Source organism: Dermacentor albipictus, chromosome 7, assembly GCF_038994185.2.
Source record: "Dermacentor albipictus isolate Rhodes 1998 colony chromosome 7, USDA_Dalb.pri_finalv2, whole genome shotgun sequence".
Taxonomy (NCBI): Eukaryota; Metazoa; Arthropoda; class Arachnida; order Ixodida; family Ixodidae; genus Dermacentor; species Dermacentor albipictus.
In genome coordinates, this window is record NC_091827.1 from 77016214 (window position 1) to 77038267 (window position 22054).

The following is a 22054-nucleotide window of genomic DNA, read 5'->3' on the forward strand; positions in this document are numbered from 1 at the left end:
ATGGGCGCGAAATGAGAAAACACAGGTTTAAGTGCACGTTAAAAAAACCCAAGTGGTCGAAATTTCCCGAGTCCTTCACTACGGCGTGCCTCATAATCAGAAAGTTGTTTTGTGGAACCGCGTAAGCATCCGCATTTATCTACGCATTAAAGGGAATGTTGACATCACCTGAAAGTACAGGACCGCAATTTCGTAGCGATGCCTGTTCCGATTCTATTCGTTTCTATGCTTGTCAGAGCGACGCTCCGCCTGCGTTATCATTAGAATTAGCCGGCGGTGAACGGTGGCTGATAAATGTGGCATAGAATCGAGCGGAAGGCTTCTCTACAAAGACCTTGTAAAGGCCCTTGGAAAGGAAATTTTGCATTTGAAGTTTCCGTCCTGGTCCGAGGACTAAACACGTCGTCACTGCCTTTCCTGTGCAGCGCTCCTACGTGGTGAGCTTACCGGGAGGCTAGTACATGCCAAGACGAGAGTGAATTATGGGTGTGCTATTCTGGACGCTATCAAATTCCCCCATGTTGTCGAACTGGCCATTCTGTCCCCGGTGACTGGCTTCCGGTACGGCTAATTTCTCTTGTTGGCTAAAATTGTGCCATTTCGTCGAATTGGAAGTCCGGTCATCTCTTATTGGCTCCCGCGATAGCTAAGGTTTTTATTATCGGCTCAGCTCGAGGCACATACCATCAAAATGACAATCCTATTATCTCTGATTGGCTCCTGGTGTACCTAAGCCTTTTTTTTATTGGATGATAATGCACAATTTTGTCGAATTTACCATCTTGTCATCCATAATTCGCTCCCGGTGTGGGTAAACTTTCTCTGAATGGCTCAAATTGTGCAATTTTGTCTATTTAGTCTTCCTGTCATCTCTGATTGGCTCCTGCGGTGCTTAACCTTTGACTATTGGCTCAGTTTACGCTGTGTTGTCAAGTTCTGCCATTTCTTCGTTTTGAACCAATAGGAAAATGCACAGCTGAACCATGAACCAATCGGAGATGACAAGATGGTGAACTCGACAAAATGGCGGAACTTGACGGTGACCAGCACTGGAGAAGGAAATAGCTATAGGAGAGAGCATCGCACAAAACGATTGAAGTCAAGCGTATCGAAAAACATATGACAGTAACAGAGCCCGCGGTAGGTTTCGGCGCTCCAACTTAGCAGGCAGAACTATACGGCAGGGCAGCCGAAGAAGTGCGCATCAATTTAGACCGCGAACCAAACATTTCCGGCCACTATGATGAGTCACCGAGGTCACGTGTTGGGCCGACACTGCAAGGGAAAAGGTGAAGGGAATGGCTTCGTGGAAAATGTGGCTTGTCAAGGCTGGATTTGTTTCCCAACGCTCTCTCCTACTTTATGTCCTCGCTCCATGGTGTTCAGAATAGCAACCCATAGGGCTACGAGCCCTTTGCCCAGGAGCTGTGCGTTCTAGCCATGCGTCACTTCCGGGGAGCGGTAACGGCATTTTTTTTCAGTTTCAGTATCAAAAATGTCTGATTTTGCGAGCCTTTCACGACACATTCACTACTAGGCTCTTTATGCATCCCAAAATTTCGTTGAGTTTGAGCTATTGGCAGGTGCTCGAGAGCTTTATACCGCCGTTAGTCGCGAAGTTTCAAAGCGTCTCGAGCGAACTATGGTTCACGGTGAGCTTACATTTCGCGGAACTCGGTGACATGTGAAGGGTAACGCCTGAAACTAGTTTAAAATTTCTGGCTTATTTACGAGCTCTGCGAACAATTACTGAATCCCCATTTTCTCTCTATTTTCATGCACTATAGAGGTATGCCCGCAGAGCCTTCGATGGACTAAACGAGCCACCTTTTTCATATTGCCTTCGTATAGGTAGCAGGCTATGGGTAGGTTTCTGATTTTTCGGAGTTTATCTTTGGGCAAATTCGGAGGGCATATTTTGTTGCGTTTCAACTGAACACACAATTTAACGCACAATTTAGGAAACTGTTCTCTATACAAAAAGTAACTGTCAACACTAAAAAAGCTTTCTTGAGCAACTAATACCAGTGTCATTGTCGCTGCATTACAACTTGTCATATATACAAGCATACTTCCCAATTGAAATACGCAAATACTTTTCAATGTTTGTATCCGAAACTGTGGCATGCTACTCCTTATTCAGGACACTAAACAAAGAGAACGCTCAACGATCGAAATTAATACTGGGAAGGATAGAAGACACAGTGCACAACTAGAAAGGAGAGGCCAGTCGGGTGCATGAATGCGCCAGGACACCATCGGCTCAACGAATTATTTGACATCATATGCCTGATGCTGCAAAAACGTATGCTGCCATTCGGGTGATGTCAGTGTTATATGCCACAAAGAAGGCAAACAATGACAAGTCCCGAATGTCCGGGACAAATTGGTCTTCACGTTGGGGTTTATAATTTGCACCCAATACTAGAATCAGTCGTCGCTTTATACTGCAATTCCCTGGCAATGCTCCTTTCGACAGTACGGTTCCGTCCCTCAACCACTGTGTAGTAGCACTTCCTAAAAGAAACAAGTGCGTGACATCGCGCGTCCTCCTCAACAATGCCAAGCATGCAATGAACTTACTTACCGAAGCTCATTGCCGTACAGCAAAATTTTAATCTGCGTGATGAAGACAGGACATGAACAGAAACCGACTAGACCAACGACATGCCTTAGCCCGTTACCGTCTCTTTGCTCCACTCAGCAAAGCGAGCATACAACAATATACGGGTCAAAACACACGATCTGATTGTGAGCCATGCCATAGTGGTAAGTAATACTAATTAATTTTGACCACTGAATTGCTTTGCGGCGCACCTAGTACACGGTACAGGAGCCTTCTTGCAGTCCGCTCCCTTAGAATTGAAGCCGCCGCGGGCGGCTTCGAACTCGTAACGTAGTGTTCACCAGCGAGCAAAAAAAAAAAAATATCACGCATGAACTTATGTGGGAGTTACCCACGTATGCGTAAGCACTGTGCCAGTTGCTCATCTCCATGCAGCCCGGTGTCATTATCATTGTTACGAAGCTTGATACAACCAGTATGAACCTTTATCAACCCTTATTGGTTGTTATTAACCTTATCGAACTAGATCCGACCTTTATCAACCCTTATCGGCTGTTGTCAACCTTTTCTGACTCAATCCGAGCATTATCAAGACTTATCAGTCGGTATCAAACTGATCGCAATCGATCCTATACTTATCAACCCTTATATGTCCTTATCAGTCTTATCTGGCATGATCCGATCCATATTTATTTATTTATTCATACCTATACCCCATTTGGGGTTTTACATGAGGGGTGGGCATATCGAGGTCATACTTTCAATGAATGCCTTGAAGGATGAATGCCTGGAGTGGTGCACCGCTTCAGCAGGCAGATGATTCCAGTCTTTCGATGTTCGAACGAAGGAATAGCTAAGATGAGCGGTGGTGCGAGCTGGAGGGGAATAAACAGCCTTTGAATGGCTATGACGGGATGAAGCGCGATGCGCAGGCGTGATGTCGGTCTGGTGAAGCAGCGAGTGATAGAACTTGTAAACGAGGCACAGTCTCGCTGTTTTGCGGTGGTGCTCGATGGTTGGAAGGTTCACATATGACTTAAAGGGAAGCTGAAGAGTCTGTCGAATTCAATAAGAAGCTCATATACCGATGCGGGAACCTTATAAACCATGTAGGTAAAATTTTGGGGTTTTTTTTTCAATTAGGAGCGACGTAATTGTCGGTTGAAATTGCGCTGTAGCTCCGCCCCCCTTTGAGTGAGCGAGCGGAGCGGAGACCGGAAACGGCGGTGTTGTGACGTCAACTCTGCTTCGTTCCTTCGCCGCATCCGCGATCGTGCCTGACCACGCTTGTTTCTGCGTGCGTGCCATCGTAATCTGCTTCCATCAACCCTGCATTCCTTTGTTGGTGCGTCTGCGTGTATGTAGAGTGGTAGTCAACGTGCGTGGTAGTCAACGTGAGTGGTAATCAACGTGAGTGGTAATCAACGTGAGTGGTAGTCAACGCGAGTGGTAGTCAACAGATGAAGGTCACTACACATACTGCATGAACCGGGAAGCTTTTCACGCGTTTAAACCATTTTTTGTAGATTGCCGACTACCTTGGACAGCGCACAAATGCCGACGATCGCATCCCCGCTTACGTTCCACGAGGAGGCATGCAGGAACACAACACTACAGTTGTTTGACCGGAAACGAGCTCACTAGGTCGGCGAAAGATCGGCGAGATCACTAGATCGCTTTGCAAAAAACAAACTCACCAAAGAGCATTTCCAACACGAGGAGATCCCAAGACTTTGCTTTCGTTCGCGTCGAAAGCACTGCGCGCACCAGCATCGTTTGCTTCTTCGAGAGGCCGGCTCTTCGCAATCGGCTCGTACATGTAGGGAGTAACGCCGAACTGCTCAGATAAACGCAGTCTCTCTAAGTTTTCCATTAACGTCTCAGAAAAACAGCAACAAACTAACTGGTGGCATCGCGCTTCATGTGTAGCGGCAGTGGTCGGCAGCGGCAGAGTTGACGTCACGAGGCGCACCGACCAATCACAGGCGGAAACGAGACGCGCGAGCTGGGCGTGTCCACTGCTGCACTTTTCGTCAAAATAAAATATATTTGCGCTTTCTTTCGCTCAATTTCGATACGATATTCGTATTCGGAGGGTTGAAAACCCTTATGTACAGATGTTCACTCATTTTTTCTGGAAAACCTTTCAGCTTCCCTTTAAGTTTAGTGATGCTAGTGTTGTAAGAGTAGTCAGAGTGAATGAACCTTCTGTATGGATTCTAGTGCTGTTGCCAGGTTAGACTGGTATGGGCATGCATAGCATGCATAGCATTCATAGCATAGCATTGAGCATGCGTATTCCAGTTTGGGGTGAACAAGTGCTAAATATGCGAGTAGTTTTACCGAAGGGGGAACAAGATGTAGATTACGGAGCAGGTAGCATAGCACACGAATGAAGTCATTGCTAATGCCGCAAATGTGGGAGGACCAACCGAGGTTACTGGACAAGTTAATACCTAAGTACTTATAAGTTACAACACAAATTTCTGAACCGCTGGCGACGTAATTAGCGGAAGTAAATTATTGGCGAAGGTGGATAGTAAGCAGCGACGTTTTTTTTTTTTTTTTTGACGTTGACATACATTAGCCAATTATTACACCAAGCTTCAGTGACGTTATAGTCGGACTGGAGAGCACGAGCATCAGCGTAGTTAGTAATAGGACGATGCATTACGCAATCATCAGAAAATAAACAAATTTTCGAAGAACAACCTCTCGGCAAGTCGTTAATGTATATTAGGAAGAGTAGTGGCCTCAGGACAGTACCTTGCGGCACGCCAGAGATAACCGGTGATAACTTAAACGAGCATTGGTTAGCGTAAACGAACTGTTGACGGTTAGTCAGAAAGTTGCGCATCCATTGGAGAACACAAGGGTTAAGATTAAGACGCGACAGTTTTATGAAGAGCCGTCGTTTCAACTCTTATCAACTCTTATCGATCCTTAACCTTGTCGAACTTGATCCAACCCTTATCAACCCTTATCAGTGTTTATTAACCTTATCAGAATGGCTCCGACCAATATAAGCACTTATCGCTCTTTAGCACCTTATCCATCCGCGTCAAACCATTATCAACCGTGTAAAGACCCATCTAACCCCTCATCACTCCTAATCATCCTTATGGACTCACTGATTACTCACTGGCCACCGCCAACGGTTTTCCTTTCGAATTTCTGTTATGTGCATTAATTTCTTTATAGCGATACGTATTACGAGAGAGACGGACGGACGGAAGGACGGACGGACGGACGGGTTTTCTCGTTTGGTAGTCGTAGAAATGTTTACGCGTGTAAAACGCGGAAGCGCATTTTCTAAAAGAATGGCCGCCATTCTGGCTACCGCCGCTGCCGATAACGATCAACGTGATAAATATGCGGTTGCCACGAGGATTGCCAATCGTAGCCTTCATTTACAAAACAAAGTTCCAAGAATGAGAGTCAATGCTCGTAGCAAAATGTGGGCCCTTCTGTCGCCGACCATTCTCTACAAATGGAGATGTGGTTAGAAGCAAGCGTTAGCTGAGGGCCAACTATGATTTCTCTATTCAAATACAGCGGAAACGGAGAAATTTCTAATGCGCTCATTAGACAACCGATGAACTTATTTGAACGAGATTTGTTGCACTTAAAGGAGCTTAACTCTTCTCGCTGCAGGAAAGAGAATATAAGAGCTTCTAATATTGTTCAAAAAATTACCAAGAACCGGTAAGCTTAATAAAAGGGAAGCCAAAAATTTCAGAAATTCCTGACTGTGCACCTAAACCAGATACCGAAGTTATGCAAACTGCATCTGTTGCAGCAAGGGAAGGGGACAAGCTTGGCATATGTGTTTGTACCTCACATTTAATTTTTACAATGTCTGTGAAACTTTTACAAACGTCCCACACAAACAATTAGGGGTCGAACGGTGGCGTACATTACAGCGATTCTGTCCCCTCTCGGTTCAATGTTTCAATAAATAAAGTTTACAGAATGGGGATATCATTTCTTATTGCTTAGAGACAGAGTTGTCAACTTGATTCTTCGGCTGCTTTCCTTAATTGTTCAATTTTCAATAATATTCACTAAGAAATTGGTGAACTAAACAATAACTCGCCTGATCGAACGTGTTAGGTTCTAACTTATCCTTTTAAAAGCAAGAAACCTCATCAAAATTAGTTCACTGAATGCCGAGCAAAACGATCTGTCCGTTCCCACATTAACTCGTGACGTTTAGCCTTTTACGGTGCAATCATTATTGTAAGAATCAGCTTCTAAAGAGATATACATCTAAGAGAGAAAAACTAGTGTTAGAAATACCAGTACCAGCAGTTCTCATCATATAATTTGCCTAGAGTTGTTACCGTGTACCATTGGCTTTTCCTGAAGTTTCAAATGCGTCTAGATGGTGCGGCACAATGCGACTAGGCCCCTATATGCCACACCTTTCGATGCTGTAGGATCTAAAAATGGCTGCAACACATAGGGAGCATGCTAACGACCTTCAAATAATTTGTGACCGCAATTCCTACACTTATAACTGTTCATATGCAGCGTTCTATAATCTGCAGCAGGATTCTTTCCCTTCGTTTTGTCGTTCATATGCGCCAACTATATCCATTTGCAATCCAAAAAAACTCAGTATCCTTCCACTCTGTGAAGAAGGATGACCAGTGAAGCAGTGTATGTAGGCCCTTTAATAGCGATCTGCACCTCCGCCGCGGGTAGGCCAAGCATTACACCATCTTCGGTATCTGCGCATGTGTGGAGAGTGCTTAACACCTGCTTCACCTCCGCCGCAGGTCGCCCCGGTACAGCACAATCTTCGGGATCATCCCACGTATGGAGAGTGATTAACGCCTGCTTCGCCTCCGCCGGAGATCACCCCGGTATTGCATTATATTCGGAATGGGCCCACGTATGGAGAGTTATTAACGACTGCTTCACCTCCGCTGGAGGTCGTCCGGGTATCGCGCTATCTTCGGGATCGATTCATGTATGGGGAATTTTGTTCTACACGCGGACGTAATCCTGGGGGAACTAGCCCTTAACAACTTCGCTGTAAAATTGGTTGCGTCTTTGTAATTCTTAATCAATCAGCTAATCATTAATTAATTGACTAAGTAATTACAGACGCCGACGAACACAGGAGCAGTGGCACGCGAGCGCGTTCGCGCGGTAGCGTCGAAGGGCGCCAACGAGCCAGCTGTGGAAGAAGGCAACAACGCTGGAGCTAATCCTAATGACGACAGTTTTGCGTCTGCAGATGGACACGATCCTGGGGGAACTAGCCCTTAACTGCTTCGCTGTAAAAGTATAATTCGGACAAGAAAGGCTGAAAGGGTGAACCTCGTCTAGAAAGTGATCTGCAAGACGACTCACCCTGGTCAGGTTTCAGAGTCTTGCGGAACCTAGCCATGGCCGCGGCGACCATCGACTTGCGCCGTCCGTGATGGCGCTTGCGGCCGGCCTTATCCTCGTCGTCCTTCCCGCCTTCGTCGTCGGCGGCCCCCTTGACACCTGTCTTGCCCTTGCCGCTCTTCTCTGAGGTCGGGAGGGAGCCAGCCTTGTGAGCACTGCCCACTTGGCTAACGGCGGCGCCCTTCCCCTTTGTCTTTGGACTCGTGGCGCCCTTCTTGGCACTGGCGACGCTACGGCCCCCGGCAGTCGCGGCGCCACTCTTCGGACTGGCCGCGCTGCCCTGTTTAAGGTTAGTGACGCTGCTCTTGCGTTTGAGCTTAGAACCGCCATCCTTCGGGGTTGCAGCCGCGGTCCTCGGGCTCCCGGCGGCTGTCTTCGATGCGCTAGAACTGCCGGCCTTCGGTCGGTTGGGGAATTTCGACGAAGCGGCAGCCTTCGGCACTGAGCGGCTGGCAACGCTTCGAGGAGCTTCGACCCGGTGATCCTGCATAGCCATACACGCAGATGTGCAACGAACCTTCAGCCGTGTAATTCTGTGACCCGCACACACACACGCACACACACACACACACACACACACACACACACACACACACACACACACACACACACACACACACGCGCGCGCGCGCGCGCGCGCGTATATATATATATATATATATATATATATATATATATATATATATATATATATATATATATATATATATGTATATATATATATATATATATATATATATATATATATATATATATATATATATATATATATATATATATATATATATATATATATATATATATATATATATATATATTCCCAGGGTTCTACTACGACCGACACATAAATACCGAAGAAAGTGGAGGGGGAAACGACGCCGCGGTAGCCCAATCCGCCTCTTTCATGGCGCGACGCGCATGCGCCCTGCCCTAGCGGATTAGTCGCGAAACGTTTTGGAAGGGTCGCGCCCGTGACCGCGCACCGGATAGTCCCCCGAAAAAAAAAAAAAAGAGCGCGCGGACGCGCGCTTCTGTAACTTAACACTCGTGCCGTGTACCGCGTTGAAACTCTACTGGTAGCTCGACGTCGGTGCTGTGCCGAAAACGTGCGTCACGTAAGACCGCAACTCCACTTTAAAAGAGAAAGCGGCCAGGGCATCGTCCGAGTTATCCGGACTGCACGGTGAGCCAGGTAGCGGCCGCCTTTCATGAATGGCTCGCTATTTTAACGAAAAACCCGTGCGTTACACTTGGGCGACACTTAAGTACATCACGTTGCTGACGAAGTCTTTTTGCAGCGTCGGTCCTCACTTGCTGGTGGTGGCAGCGCGTTCCTGACTGCACGTACTCGTAAGGCGCGGCAACACTGGCTCGATGCGAGACCGGCAAGACGCTCACTCCAATGACTGACCGCCTATTGTGCGTCACTGAAACCTTTTTATCATACCAGATCGACAACGACGTAACCGGCGAGCTCGAGTTGCACTGCGACGGGCTTTCTTGTTGAAGGCACCGGCAAAATCAGCGTGCCAACGATCGTTCGACCGAACCCCGCGCGATCGGCCGTCGAACCGACAACACAATAGCGACAGCGTCTTCGCTCTAATCATGCTCAAAATGAGTCAAGCACGCCTACCAAGTGGAAATGCACGAGCTTTAACCCCCTCAAGCCGTGCCCACGAAGTTTGAGCCAATGTCGATCCTGTTCAACGAAGGTTAACCTGGCGCCGTCGAGTTCGTGCACTCGCTACCGGCAAACCTGAACTGAAATGTAAGCAGTTAGGTCCAACGAAACTGCTTTTATACTTCAGTTCTGGCCTCAGCGATTGAAATCAGCTACACTTCTCTTCGCACGACGCGCACACAATAAGCGGCGACACAGCGCTGTGCCAACATCTGTACGTCACCGTACCTGTAAGGCTGTCGGCCGCATTCGCTACGTATATGGGTGGGCCTGTACGTGTTGCTTTGCGGACGCATTGCTCAATTTCAGAGATGCACTGTTTGCCTCTGCGCCAAGCGGCAAACAAGAGACGGTGTATTCGGTATACAGCAACATAAACAACACGCCTCGCTCATTTCTACCAAAGCCATGGAAGCGATGGCATCCGCGTTTTTTCGGGAGAGAACAACATTGCCTACAAATGAGCACTTACGCGAGCACAGTTTTTCTAATAATGCTCTATGGCACGCTAAACTGTAAGTATGATGGAGTTAAAGAAAAGCGACAATGAGTTAACAGCCCGTAATATATCTGGATCACAGTTGCCCTGTGACTGTGTGTCACAGAGGCGGATTGGTAGAGCACCGCACGCGAAATGCGAAGGTTGTGGGTTCGGTTCCCGCCTGCGGCAAGTTGTTTTAGCGAAGCATATTACGAGAGCTCAACCCAGCTCCTCAGGCGCGGCGGTGTCGCCTTCAATACCACGTGACACCGTGACGTCACGACAGAGGAGAAACGGGGCTCCAACTCGCGCCGTCGCTCGCGGCGTCGCGGCGGTATATAAGCAGCTGCGCTTGCCTCTGCTCGACACTCACGAGGTCAGATGCCTCCTGGAGACAGAGCTGTTCGTTGGAATGAGAAGCGAAGGTTGCGGCGTGCTACAGAGACTGATTTTCTAGGTGGCTTTGGCTCAACTCTTGCGAGATGGGCTGGGTGGGAATCGAACCAGGGTCTCCGGAGTGTGAGACGGAGACGCTACCACTTAGCCACGAGAACGATGCTTCAAAGCGGCACAAAAGCGCCTCTAGTGAATGCGGTGTTGCCTTAGAAACGAGCTGTTTCTAAGGCTCAGGCGTGCGTCGCTTGCTCAGGCGCACATTTCGTTGCCGCGCCGAACGCTGCGTTGCTCGACGCTCACCGCGTCCAATGCGGGGCCATTGGACGCGGTGATAGGACGCGGGACGCGGCCATAGCCCATTGTCTTACACCCCTTGGCGGGTCGACGGGAACGCTGTCGCGTTCCACTCTTGAAGGCGAAGCAGAGCAACGCATGAGTTGTTTCTTCGTCTAGCCGAACCAAATATAGCCAAGCAACAGCAGTTCAACAGGCTAAACAGTGGTTCAACAACTAAAATAAAGGCTAGTATGCTTCGCATCCTCTGCTTAACCTTAGCTAAGCCACAGCCATTTTTTTCATCCACATTAATTTCCATTATATTTAACATTTTTTTATTCCATTTATTAAGCATCAGTAATTTTCCCTATGTTGTCCTTGGTGTCAGTGTTTGTTGGCTTCTTATGATATGACTAATAAAAATCGGGCCCCTCGGTTAACCCCCTTTCTTCTCGTTGATTATATATATATATATATATATATATATATATATATATATATATATATATATATATATATATATATATATATATATATATATACGAGGGTTTACTCATCACGTTTATATATATATATATATTTAATCTACTTGTATGCGCCATATGAAATAAAGTCCTTTGTTTGACACCATAAAGTGACCGGACGGACATAAAAGGCACCCGGACCGCATCCCATTTCTTACCTCCCTCCTTTCCCGGCCCCATGACACGCGTCTTGGGAAGCCTGTCAACGACCTTAAACGCTGCTGATATTGAGGGGTGCGACTCCGCGAAAGCGCTATAACCAACCAATGATCTCTTTAGCCCCCTGCTCTCGCTCTCAAAAATTTTTTCTCTCTCCTTTTTTTCCTTCTTTCTTTGACGATGTGCTATAGCTGCCCTAAATCACTGTTTATCGAAGGCGACAACTGTATTTGAAGTTGAAATAGACTATTTCAGAAATACGTTGCCACAAGAAGTACTTCACTGCGTTCAGCGGAAGCGCAGTTATTGTCAATAAAAGGTCACCCATGATCCCCCTTCGCGGTGTTCCCTTTCCTCCTTCAATGACTAGTATTAACTGCGCAACAACACTGGTACTAGGCAAGAACAGCTGACACGAGCGAAAACTCTCAACTAGTTTATTTCAGGAAACATTTGACACTGAAGTAGTTAATCGACCCTCTAATCGAAGTAGTTAATCGAGCCTGGAGGTGGAACTGAAAACCACAAGAAAAAACTAAGCGAAAAAAATTCTTATCAACCCTTCAAAATACCGAAGTTACACAATTGCTAAGAAACTTCAATGGGCATCGCGACACGTTCCGCTCAGGAAGGGAAATTCTTTATCTGACAATTTGACGGAGGGCTGACTGACACATGTGTCACCCATGTTGCTGATACGAAGCGCCTCTGTGATTACCCTATTAGTTTGTTTTTGTCAGTCGAAAGGATGCGTGTGTTCGTTAGCGAATGGTTGCAGCCGCAAGAGCTACAACGATGAACTAAATGAGGGCGGGACGAGTTACAGAGGGTCTAGTATATATATTATTACAGCAACCTTTTTGGCTGATGTACGACCTGACGCAACTTAACGGCACTTGCTGTAGGACCCACCAGTCTTGCACGGCCTGTAGCCATTGTTAGGCTTCATCTGGCAGCCGTCGTGAACATGCTCACCGGGAGCTTCTGCTTTTTTTTTTTTTAACTCGCGAGCATTACTGCGAGAACTTGTTGACTGCTGTGAAAAAAAATATCGCAACACCGGATCTTGACAAGAAATCCTTCAGCCCATGAGAAAGTTTGGGAGTATACGGGTAAACCCTCGTCAGAGCTACCGGTGCTCTTGGCGATACCCTTTATAAGAGGAACCAGTATGCTTAAGCCCATGCTGATAACGCGGCTGGGTAATTGGCTGCCTCCAGCCTGCTGACCTGATCACGAAAAACTGACTTCAACTTCGTTCGAACAAGATCTCAGTAGCGAAGAGCGTAAACCGGAAATAGCCATTCCGTTCTTAATAACCTCAGAATGGCTGGCGAAACAACTTAATTGGGCCTTCTTGGCTAGGGGGTTGTAAATCTAACACACGTGGTCAGGCAGAAACTAGGGCACGTTGTCCTGTACCAACGCAAACGTGAACTTAAGGCCAAATATTTGATCTATATATGTGCACATATAACCGACAAAATAGTCAACCTGTTATTTCTCACAAAATAAGCAGGTCATTATTTTTATTCGACTACTGTTAATAAAAGCCTGCTTTATTACTCGAATGTACCGAGCTTCGTACTTTGTACTAGCCCGAAGCCCGGTTTTCAGACCTCACTGGCGTGCGATAAGCAGCAGCCCATTGGTATCAAGTGCAATATGGGCCGCTCATCGATTCAAATTGTACGGCGGTAGTATTTTCTAACGGCCTCGTCGTTTCCGTTGAGCAGCATCACGCATGTTCATTATAAAGTAGTTTTCCTTTGATAACAATATCTCAGCCAGTTTATGGGTACAACATTCGAATGCCCCCACCAAGCGAACGTGTATAAAGACGATGAATTTTATCAGCTATGGCGTTTCACTGGCACACTGGCTGGACGGCTTACACCGTTAGTGATCTGCAGCTTCTGGCCGCGTGAAGAGCTGCTCGAAAAAAAAATATGCTGCTTGGACAGTATGCTTGGAGACTACCCACGAAAGTGGATAAACCTTGCAGCCTCTCGGCATGTGCACCGGCGAGTAAAAAAGCAGTGCTTCGAATTTTCAACTTTGAATTTCCTCGAGTGCGAGGCGGATAAAACAGATTCCTGTAACCATTTCTTAAGAGTGGAAAATAACAATTATATAGTTATTGCTCTTCAAATGCAATTCAAAAAAGGTTCCTTTAATTTTGTCACGTTTCTAAAATTCCTAACACGGAGTATGGCATAAATAATAAATATTTCTATTTCTGCATAAATGATCCGCCGTGATAAATTTATTCCACATAAGTGGCAAATGTACTCCCGGTGATAAGTGGATTACTTGCATTTGAGACGTAATGAAATGACTGTTTATTACTAGCATTTGGCAGAACAACTGTCGTCTAATCGAAGCTTGACTAAGCACTCGACTAAGAGTGCGTGCGTGCGCGTCAGGTGTGTGTGCGTGTGTGCGTGTGTGTGCGTGTGCGTGTGTGCGTGTGTGTGCGTGTGTGTGCGTGTGTGTGTGTGTGCGTGTGTGTGCGTGCGTGTGCGTGCGTGCGTGTGCGTGCGTGTGCGTGCGTGTGCGTGTGTGTATGTGTGTGTGTGTTCTCTGTTCGTCCACCGTCGGTGTCGCACCTTCACTTCAGATCATACCTAAATCTAAGTACTCGAGCATTTTTTTTGCGTTTCACTCACATCGAAGTGCGACCGCCGCGGCCGGTATCGAACCTGAGACCAATATCTCAGCAGCGTAACGCCATAGCCACTGTATGCTACCGCGGCGGGTTAAAGAAGATGAGAAAACAAACATTGTAAGCGCACGCTTACAGACGACTTGGTGGCCGCCTCCTGCTGGCTGCGGTCTTCCGCGCCGTCCTTTCTCTGCGCTGGCGTGTTCCGTGCGCGTGGAGTGTTTGGGCCGACGCCCAACGCCTTGCGCCCTGGAGTGGTAGTTGCTTTGGCACTGAGTGCTCCAGCGCCGCCAGCCTTGCCCTCTGCGTCGCGGCCTGTGTTAATAGCGGTGCTACAGTTAGAACCACATTTCGCGTCAGGAAAAGGCGCACGCCTATTCAATAAGACTCCGTACCTGCGCATAAGACGCGTACGGGTCGGCGAGTTCGGTACAAAAAGCTACTGTAGGGAATTCTGGAAATGCGATCGTACAGTTACCATCCCTATTGCAAAAACCAGCGCCACTGGGACCCAGTGCGCCGGATTATGGGCCCAGTGCAGCGCGCTGGACGCTGGGGCGCTGGGAAGGCGCTGGGAAGGCGCGGCACTGGCTACTCATGCGAAAAACAGCTCTAGCGCGTTAAATATGCGGTGCCTGGACACCGTATATATTTTTTTGAATACAGAAAGCAAGGAAGAGCGCTGTAGTGCAATAAAAAAAAGAAAAAAAAACGTAAAAAATAAAATTGCTCCGACAAGGATTCGAACGCCCGACCTACTGATCCCAAGTCCGTCACTTTACCACTACGCCACGCCACCACAGGGAAATTCGAGGATAATTTGTCATGTCAAAGCCGAGAAGCAGTTTGTTTCGCAGAGCTACGTTTCGTACAGACATGGTTGATGCGCTATCGCCCAGCAACTAAAACTCACGCCTGTACCAGAAAGAAAAGGTTGCTGTCCGTATTCAGCAGTATCCTTGGAAGTGCCACACCATCGATTTTCACTTGCGATTGCAGTTTTAACTTCGAAAAAAAGTCCTAAATGAACCGCCGACCCGGGATGGTGTATGGCCTGTTACTGCCGATTTCGATAGCCATTTCTGGTTCTTCACGCAAAGGATATGCACCGTTTCCTTAGTACAGTGATGCCTTTCAGTCAAGACGCCTGGCTAGTCATAGATCTTCGTCAGAGAAGCGCGGACTAGTGCTGGGAGCCTTCGGCGATAGCACACATACCTGTGTTTATGACGCGTCACATCTGCGGTCATCGCTTCTTATGCTGGCACTGTAGACATGAAAAAAATTTTATTTAAGAACATCGATGCGAAAGCTGACATATAGAGTGATTTATCCTTGTTAGATTCCTTGATTCCTGCGCCTAGATACTCCCAGAGGATGGACTCGGCGGATACGCTAGGCCTAAGCTTCGGTGGGGAGCGATCTCGGCGCGGGTAGTTAAAATAGCAATCGCAAGTGAAAATCGATGGTGTGGCACTTCCAAGCATGCTGCTGAATACGGACAGCAACCTTTTCTTTCTGGTACAGGCGTGAGTTTTAGTTGCTGGGCGATAGCGCATCAACCATGTCTGTACGAGACGTAGCTCTGCGAAACAAACTGCTTCTCGGCTTTGACATGGCAAATTATCCTCAAATTTCCCTGTGGTGGCGTGGCGTACGAACTTACTCTGCAAACAACCAGAAACGATAGATCACGTTTTTCTTCATTGTTGGGGAGGGGTATTTTTTTGGGACGTACTACAAAGAACGTTGAAGAAACAGTTTCCCCTCGACCCTCATGGAATACGGTATCTACCCATTGCTAACGAGGATGGTTTTCCGTTTGATTTAATAATGTTAATTGGCCTCCACAGTATTTGGCGCTCTCGAATGGCAGGATACTACTGCGATCCCGACGCACGACCAACGCGAATTTATTTCCGTGAAACTGTGCATCGGTTTGTTGAGATTTTGAAGGCCGGTGGGGATACTCCCGAGTGGCTGTCAAGGGTGGAGCCATTGATGGCTCTAAATGAATTTTAATGTGGCGAAGCCAGCCTCCCACCAGGCTGTTTATGTCAATACGACGTGTTCATTGTATCTTTTATGTTTTGTCTTATGTATTGCTATTGCTGCTCTTTCTTTGTCAAAGTCAGGCAATAAAGAAAAAAAAAAAAAAAAAAAAAGTGGTGGCGTGGCGTAGTGGTAAAGTGACTGACTTGGGATCAGTAGGTCGGTCGTTCGAATCCTTCTCGGAGCAATTTTATTTTTTACGTTTTTTTTCTTTTTTTTTATTGCACTACAGCGCTCTTCCTTGCTTTCTGTATTCAAAAAAATATATACGGTGTCCAGGCACCGCATATTTAACGCGCTAGAGCTGTTTTTCGCACGAGTAGCCAGTGCCGCGCCTTCCCAGCGCCTTCCCAGCGCCCCAGCGTCCAGCGCGCTGCACTGGGCCCATAATCCGGCGCACTGGGTCCCAGTGGCGCTGGTTTTTGCAATAGGGATGGCAGCAATGGCTGGTATATTGATTTGCTTAGCTTCTGTTCTGAAGAGTTTAGAAAATCAATTACTGATGAATTAATTACCATGCTAACTAAGTTTTGCTCGTAACTCATTTTGCTCATCTCGACGCATGAAGCAGCGTATGGAAATACGACACAAAGAAGCAGGGTAATTTTGTTAAAGTGTGTAATTTATTGTCGCACGGTGGTCATCTGGTATAGGTGTATAATAACTCTGGATTTCCGAAGCAATATGTAGTTGCGAATGCAACGGTTGTCCTGTCCGTTTATTCTGCTCCTTTGGGTTGTGTTTCCGTGCGCTCCTTTTAGCTTCGAGATGACTGGTCACCCACCAACTCCCCCGACTGTCGGCATTACTGAGCTCATTTTATTGTTGGCTTTTCTGCGATAGGTGGACAGAATGATAAATAAGTTTCTTTTTAATTTTTCCTGATGTGGAACTCTCTTTAGGTATTAGAGAGTTAGCAGAGGTTTTAGGAGCCCGCTATAACTACCTTGCCAGCAGTGAAACTAACGTCAAGAACTATGGCTAAGCTCAGCAACGAGGGCTTTGATCTCAAACGTTTGTGCAGCTAATATAGCTGAAGCCCTCTACGAGCTGGTGTCCACATTGAAAAGCGTCTCACGAAATTAAAAATAAATATTTAATGAGGCTCGTTCTTCGGATCCGGCTTCGTATGATCGAGTCTACTCGCTGAAATGCGAGACCGCTACCCCGGTAAAACGAACTTGAATGAACGATAAAACTTCGGCAACAAAGTACTGTGCCCGTAGAAAACTACGCGATAAGCCCTTCAGCGCGCAAGCCCTGGACTTTGCTACGATGCCGATCTGCTAGTGTACCCAGCGGCAGGCTTAGATTACTGGAGCGCTCGACTGGCTGTCGCGCGCGCTATCCCTGCCTGCGATACGCGCTATTTTGACGTCGCCTGAGGTCGGTTGTTTCGGATTGCCGACTTTCCCTTTGAACCGAAAACCGATCGAAAATATTTCGGTTTCACTCCGAAACAAAATGATAAATAACATTTCGCTTATGTTTTTGTTCCAGTAAAAAAACATCGTTGTTTTTTTCGTTCTTCTTTTCGTTTCCTTCCGACACACTGAACGCAGGTTCGGCGAGGACGTACACGACAGACAGAATCAACGACAACATTCGCGTAAGTTCCAAATCACGCAGGCGCGTCTTGCGCTGAGCGATATCGTTTAACATTTTGTCAGCCGTTGAAACGATGGTTGCCGGAGAAAGATGAACGAACACACGTGTCGATATATTTACACACACGCCACGCAATCTTCGCAGCGGCGCCGCAGTGTGGCGCCACTGTGAAATTCATTTGGGAAGCGCGAGAAAGGAGCCCGGTTACAGACAGGACCTCATACATGACGCTCTTCGTTCGGGGCAATACGGTGTGTTTCTACGTTGCTTCAATGCTAATCGCATCAACGCCCACATTCATTGTGAGATGTGTTCTGTCGTGATTTCTTTTTTTTTTGAGATCACATCACTTTGGTCTGCGGTCTTACTGAAGAAAGCATCCGCATGAAGTCGCAACTTCTTCTAACCGTTTTGACCATATAATACCACTTCGGTCGGCAATCTGTCTTTCCTTTCCTTAATATGAAACACTGCAGCTACACAGCTGGGCGGACATTTGGGTGAGTTGGTCGACATTCAATTTGGTTTTGGCGCTACAGGAACAGCAGTACCAGCACAGGCGCTAAAGATCAGCGCTTTGTAAAGAAGAATGAGGATAAATACAATAGACCAACCTGCGCGCGCATGCACTTGACTCTAAGGCACTTGACTCTAAAGCACTCTCCAGGCTATTTCACAGTCGAAAAAGGACAGCACGAACATTATTGAGCGTTGTCTCTTTTTTTTCCTCACGTATAATGCTTCCGCAATATCACCATGTTTTCTTATTTTTGTCGGAACGTTTACAAAGCTCGAATAAATGTTTCGAATCTGTCCGCCCATTACACATGTACTTGCAGTCTATGCTGGTACTACTACTACAGATGTGCTGGTTAACGGCTACACATTCTGCGGCCTTACCTAATGAAAGGGCCAACACTATCTAAATATCCTTGCTACAACAAATCTATGCCATCAAGGGCATCATTTCTTAAATAAAGCAAATAGCTTTCCAGAATCATTCGGCTATTCGCTTACATTGACAACCGTCGTCGATGGTTTCTCCACCACTATTTGAAGACGAAGTCTTAGTTGACATCGCGCAGGCTTGACGTATGAGGGAGAGGGGTACAATATAAGCGCTCCCAGAAGAAAAACGGCCCTTTCGCTTCCCAGAGCATCGTAGCGAGTCGCAAGCGGTATTAAAATGTAAGTCCCAACAGGACCAGAAACGAAAATTAGCCGCAGCGTAGGTAAAATTAATGGAACGGGCATAAATAGCACCAATATAGTACAAAATTAAGCACATTGTACCATAGTAAGCATAGACTGTACAATATTCAGGATCGGCCCACCTGACCTCTTGGTCAAAGAAAAAGGGTCAACCACGTGCCGACGCTAAAGAAGACAAGGTCGACGTGATTGCGCGTAATATACGATAAGAATAAGATACGAAATGAGTGAATAATAAACATGAAAAACAGACAGAAAGAGACAAATATAGAGGTATAAATATTTAATCGTCGAATCATTTGAGCCATCATGTACGTCGACCTTGTCTTAGGCGTCGACACTTCGTTGACCTTTTCTTTTTAGCACCTTGGAGTAAGAACAGGATTTCATAGCTTATCGAACATACCGACTTAAGAAAGGACGTTCAATTTACACAGAAAATTTCAGGCACAATGCATAAATATCTTTTTCACGCCGATGTATTGCAAGAACTTTACGGCAGAATAAAATGGACGTTACCTCTCGAAGGCTTTTCCTTGTGGGGGGACTTACCTGCGGTTGGCTTATCCTTACTAGCCATGGTGCTCAAGTCGCCCTGCGGGTCTTCACGGGCTCTGCAACAGCCGTTTGTGGACAACGTTAAGATGACGTCGATGTGGAAGTGCCAGCAGCTTTTGAATTAGCGCACGAAAATAAATGCGGAACGCTTTGTGGGGATGCGAGAACTTGAACAAAAGGTCTCGTGTTGTAATTACCACGTAGAACGCGTCATGCGTAAAAGCACGCGAAGGAAGCCATACTTACGTAGCCGATTCCACTAATGATGAACTAATTCAGCCACACTCAAATGAGGCTGGTTTCATACGATGTTGCGCTGCACTCTTATAGATGCCAGTTTTACGTTCTATGACTTCTCCCCATGCATGTACTTCTTCAGGACTCATTTTTATTTTCTTGTAGCTGCTCAGGCCGATGCCAGTTCACTTTCATAAGTGGCCCTTTTTTTTTCTTCATCATAGTTACTCTGCATTTTGTTAGAGACAGCGCGACAACTTTAAGCTTAGCTTGATTCGTTATTCGTTTCAAAGAACTAATCCGCCTTAGAAAGCAGCACTGCGCGTGTTTCATATGCATGAATGATTTAGGACTGAAACAACTGAATCCTTAGTTCAAATATTAGATCGTTGTTAGATCGTTTGCGTCGCGACATTTTCGGAGACGGTGGGTTGCCTCTTCAGCCATCATATCGGACGACCCTAGAGTTCACAGTTTGAACCCTATTTCGGCAAACTGGGGATGTGTTGAGACTCTGTTTCACCAATGTTTCAATAATATGAGCAAGATACTGTGTATAGCAATATCATATAAACCTCCTAGTCCTTCCCGAATAAATGTATATGCAAACAACTTCTTGGTACATTTGTATTATCAGGATCACGTCAACATGACCGGCACTATGATTCGTTTAATGTCTTGAAAGCAAGATGTGGCAACCACTAAAGTAAAGCACAGTGTTCCTGCCAAGTAGGCGTCACTCACGAAAATCTCTCCGTTTTGCGAATTTCCGCGGAACACCTCTGCTCGTGTGCTCTGAACGTGCACGACCGCCACAAAACTGCCATTACATGACGCAGTGCACAAGGAACGCCTTCGTGAACAAATCACAGTTGCACTGTTCACCACTTGTTGGTGTCTACGTTGTAAAATGATTTCTGCCCTTATTCACATTTATGGGTGCAAATTATTTTAGAGGGTACTCCGGCCGCTGTCTGCCGCAAGGCTTCGTCTCTCTCCCCCAGTCACAACAATAAGAAAATGGCGAGTACAGAATCCAAGAAGACGGCATTCCATGGACGCAGTGGCGAAACCATGGATAAATTCAAGATTCCTGTTCATGTCCTACATCTGCCTCGCTTCCTTTAAGCCTCCTCAGTATCCCCTCAACACCACGTTAAGGAGGTAATACGGAGACAAGATAAATAATCGAACTACGCAACTACAGTGGCAGAAGAAAAACGGCGCGCGACAAGGCTTACAAATTAGGACATTCCTCTGAACTATAGTTCAGAGGAATGAAATACGTTTACAGGATAAAGGGATAGCCTTCAGGCAGTTCATTCAAGCACCTTGGGATTACTGACACCATGAACTGGCATGAAGTGAACACCGACACCCGTTCGGTCAATCAGAGATTGCTAGAAGATAAAAATCATCCAAATTACGAAATGAAGCACTCACGGTATCCGCGTTGACGAGAGCACTGATCCTTCGAGGTAAAATCCGGGTAAGAGCTTCTTTTCCTCACCAAGCGTTGCTCGTAACGGCTTCTTCGGGGAGCAGAACACGAACGACGGGAGGGAACGCCTTGCGAAGCTCTTCTTCTTTGACCTTCCGCGTTCTCACGCGCTCGCGCGATGGCATGTTGCTGTCGATTTCTTGCTGCTGCTGTCGTTAATAGATTTTAATAGAAGATTACCGCACCCATACTTTCGTGCCACCCTGCGAATGAAATTGCATATTGCAAGACAACCATTTCCTTAGCTGCAGCCCAGAACCGAAATCCCGATAGAAATAATTGGGGCAGTCAATGGAAGCCCGAGTAAGTGACATGGCGCCTCGAGGTCTTTCTTTTTTAGCAGAAATCGACGAATGTACAAAAAGAAGTGATCGATTGTCGGCGGTTCATTACAGAACTGACGGAGAGGAGAGTGTGCCAGACCAGCCCTGTGCAAATAAAAAGTTAACTGTGGAATGTGGCATCGTAGTCTCGTAAATGCAACTTCATATTCGTGACTGACAGTGCTGAGAATCCCAGAGGAACTGCAGATGATTCCCTAGTTAGAATTCGATAGTATTGCTTGTTTTGTAGACGCTTGGTAAAGGCAGAATTTTCTGTCCCTTGCTGAAGAGACGTGTGCCGTAACCGGCAATACAGAGACTACTGCGCCATCCAGCGACGCTTTGGCAAGCGAGTCTGCCATTTCATTTAAAAAATGTTACCCGCCATCTTGGCCCTGCGAAAGTGGATGTC

General features: G+C 46.5%; 1 protein-coding gene across 1 annotated transcript in view; it reads right to left on the reverse strand.

The window, feature by feature from the left end:
• Positions 1-21419, reverse strand: part of LOC135899077 (endothelin-converting enzyme homolog) — a 76992-nt gene extending 55573 nt beyond the window's left edge. Inside the window, exons 1-4 of the mRNA XM_065428326.2 lie at positions 21262-21419; positions 19576-19637; positions 14288-14466; positions 7928-8450 (exon numbers count right to left, since the gene is read on the reverse strand). Of these exons, the coding sequence (XP_065284398.1) occupies positions 7928-8450; positions 14288-14466; positions 19576-19603 (730 nt within the window). The 5' untranslated portion in view covers positions 19604-19637; positions 21262-21419. The remainder of the gene's footprint in view (positions 1-7927; positions 8451-14287; positions 14467-19575; positions 19638-21261) is intronic.
• Positions 21420-22054: the final 635 nt, after the last annotated feature.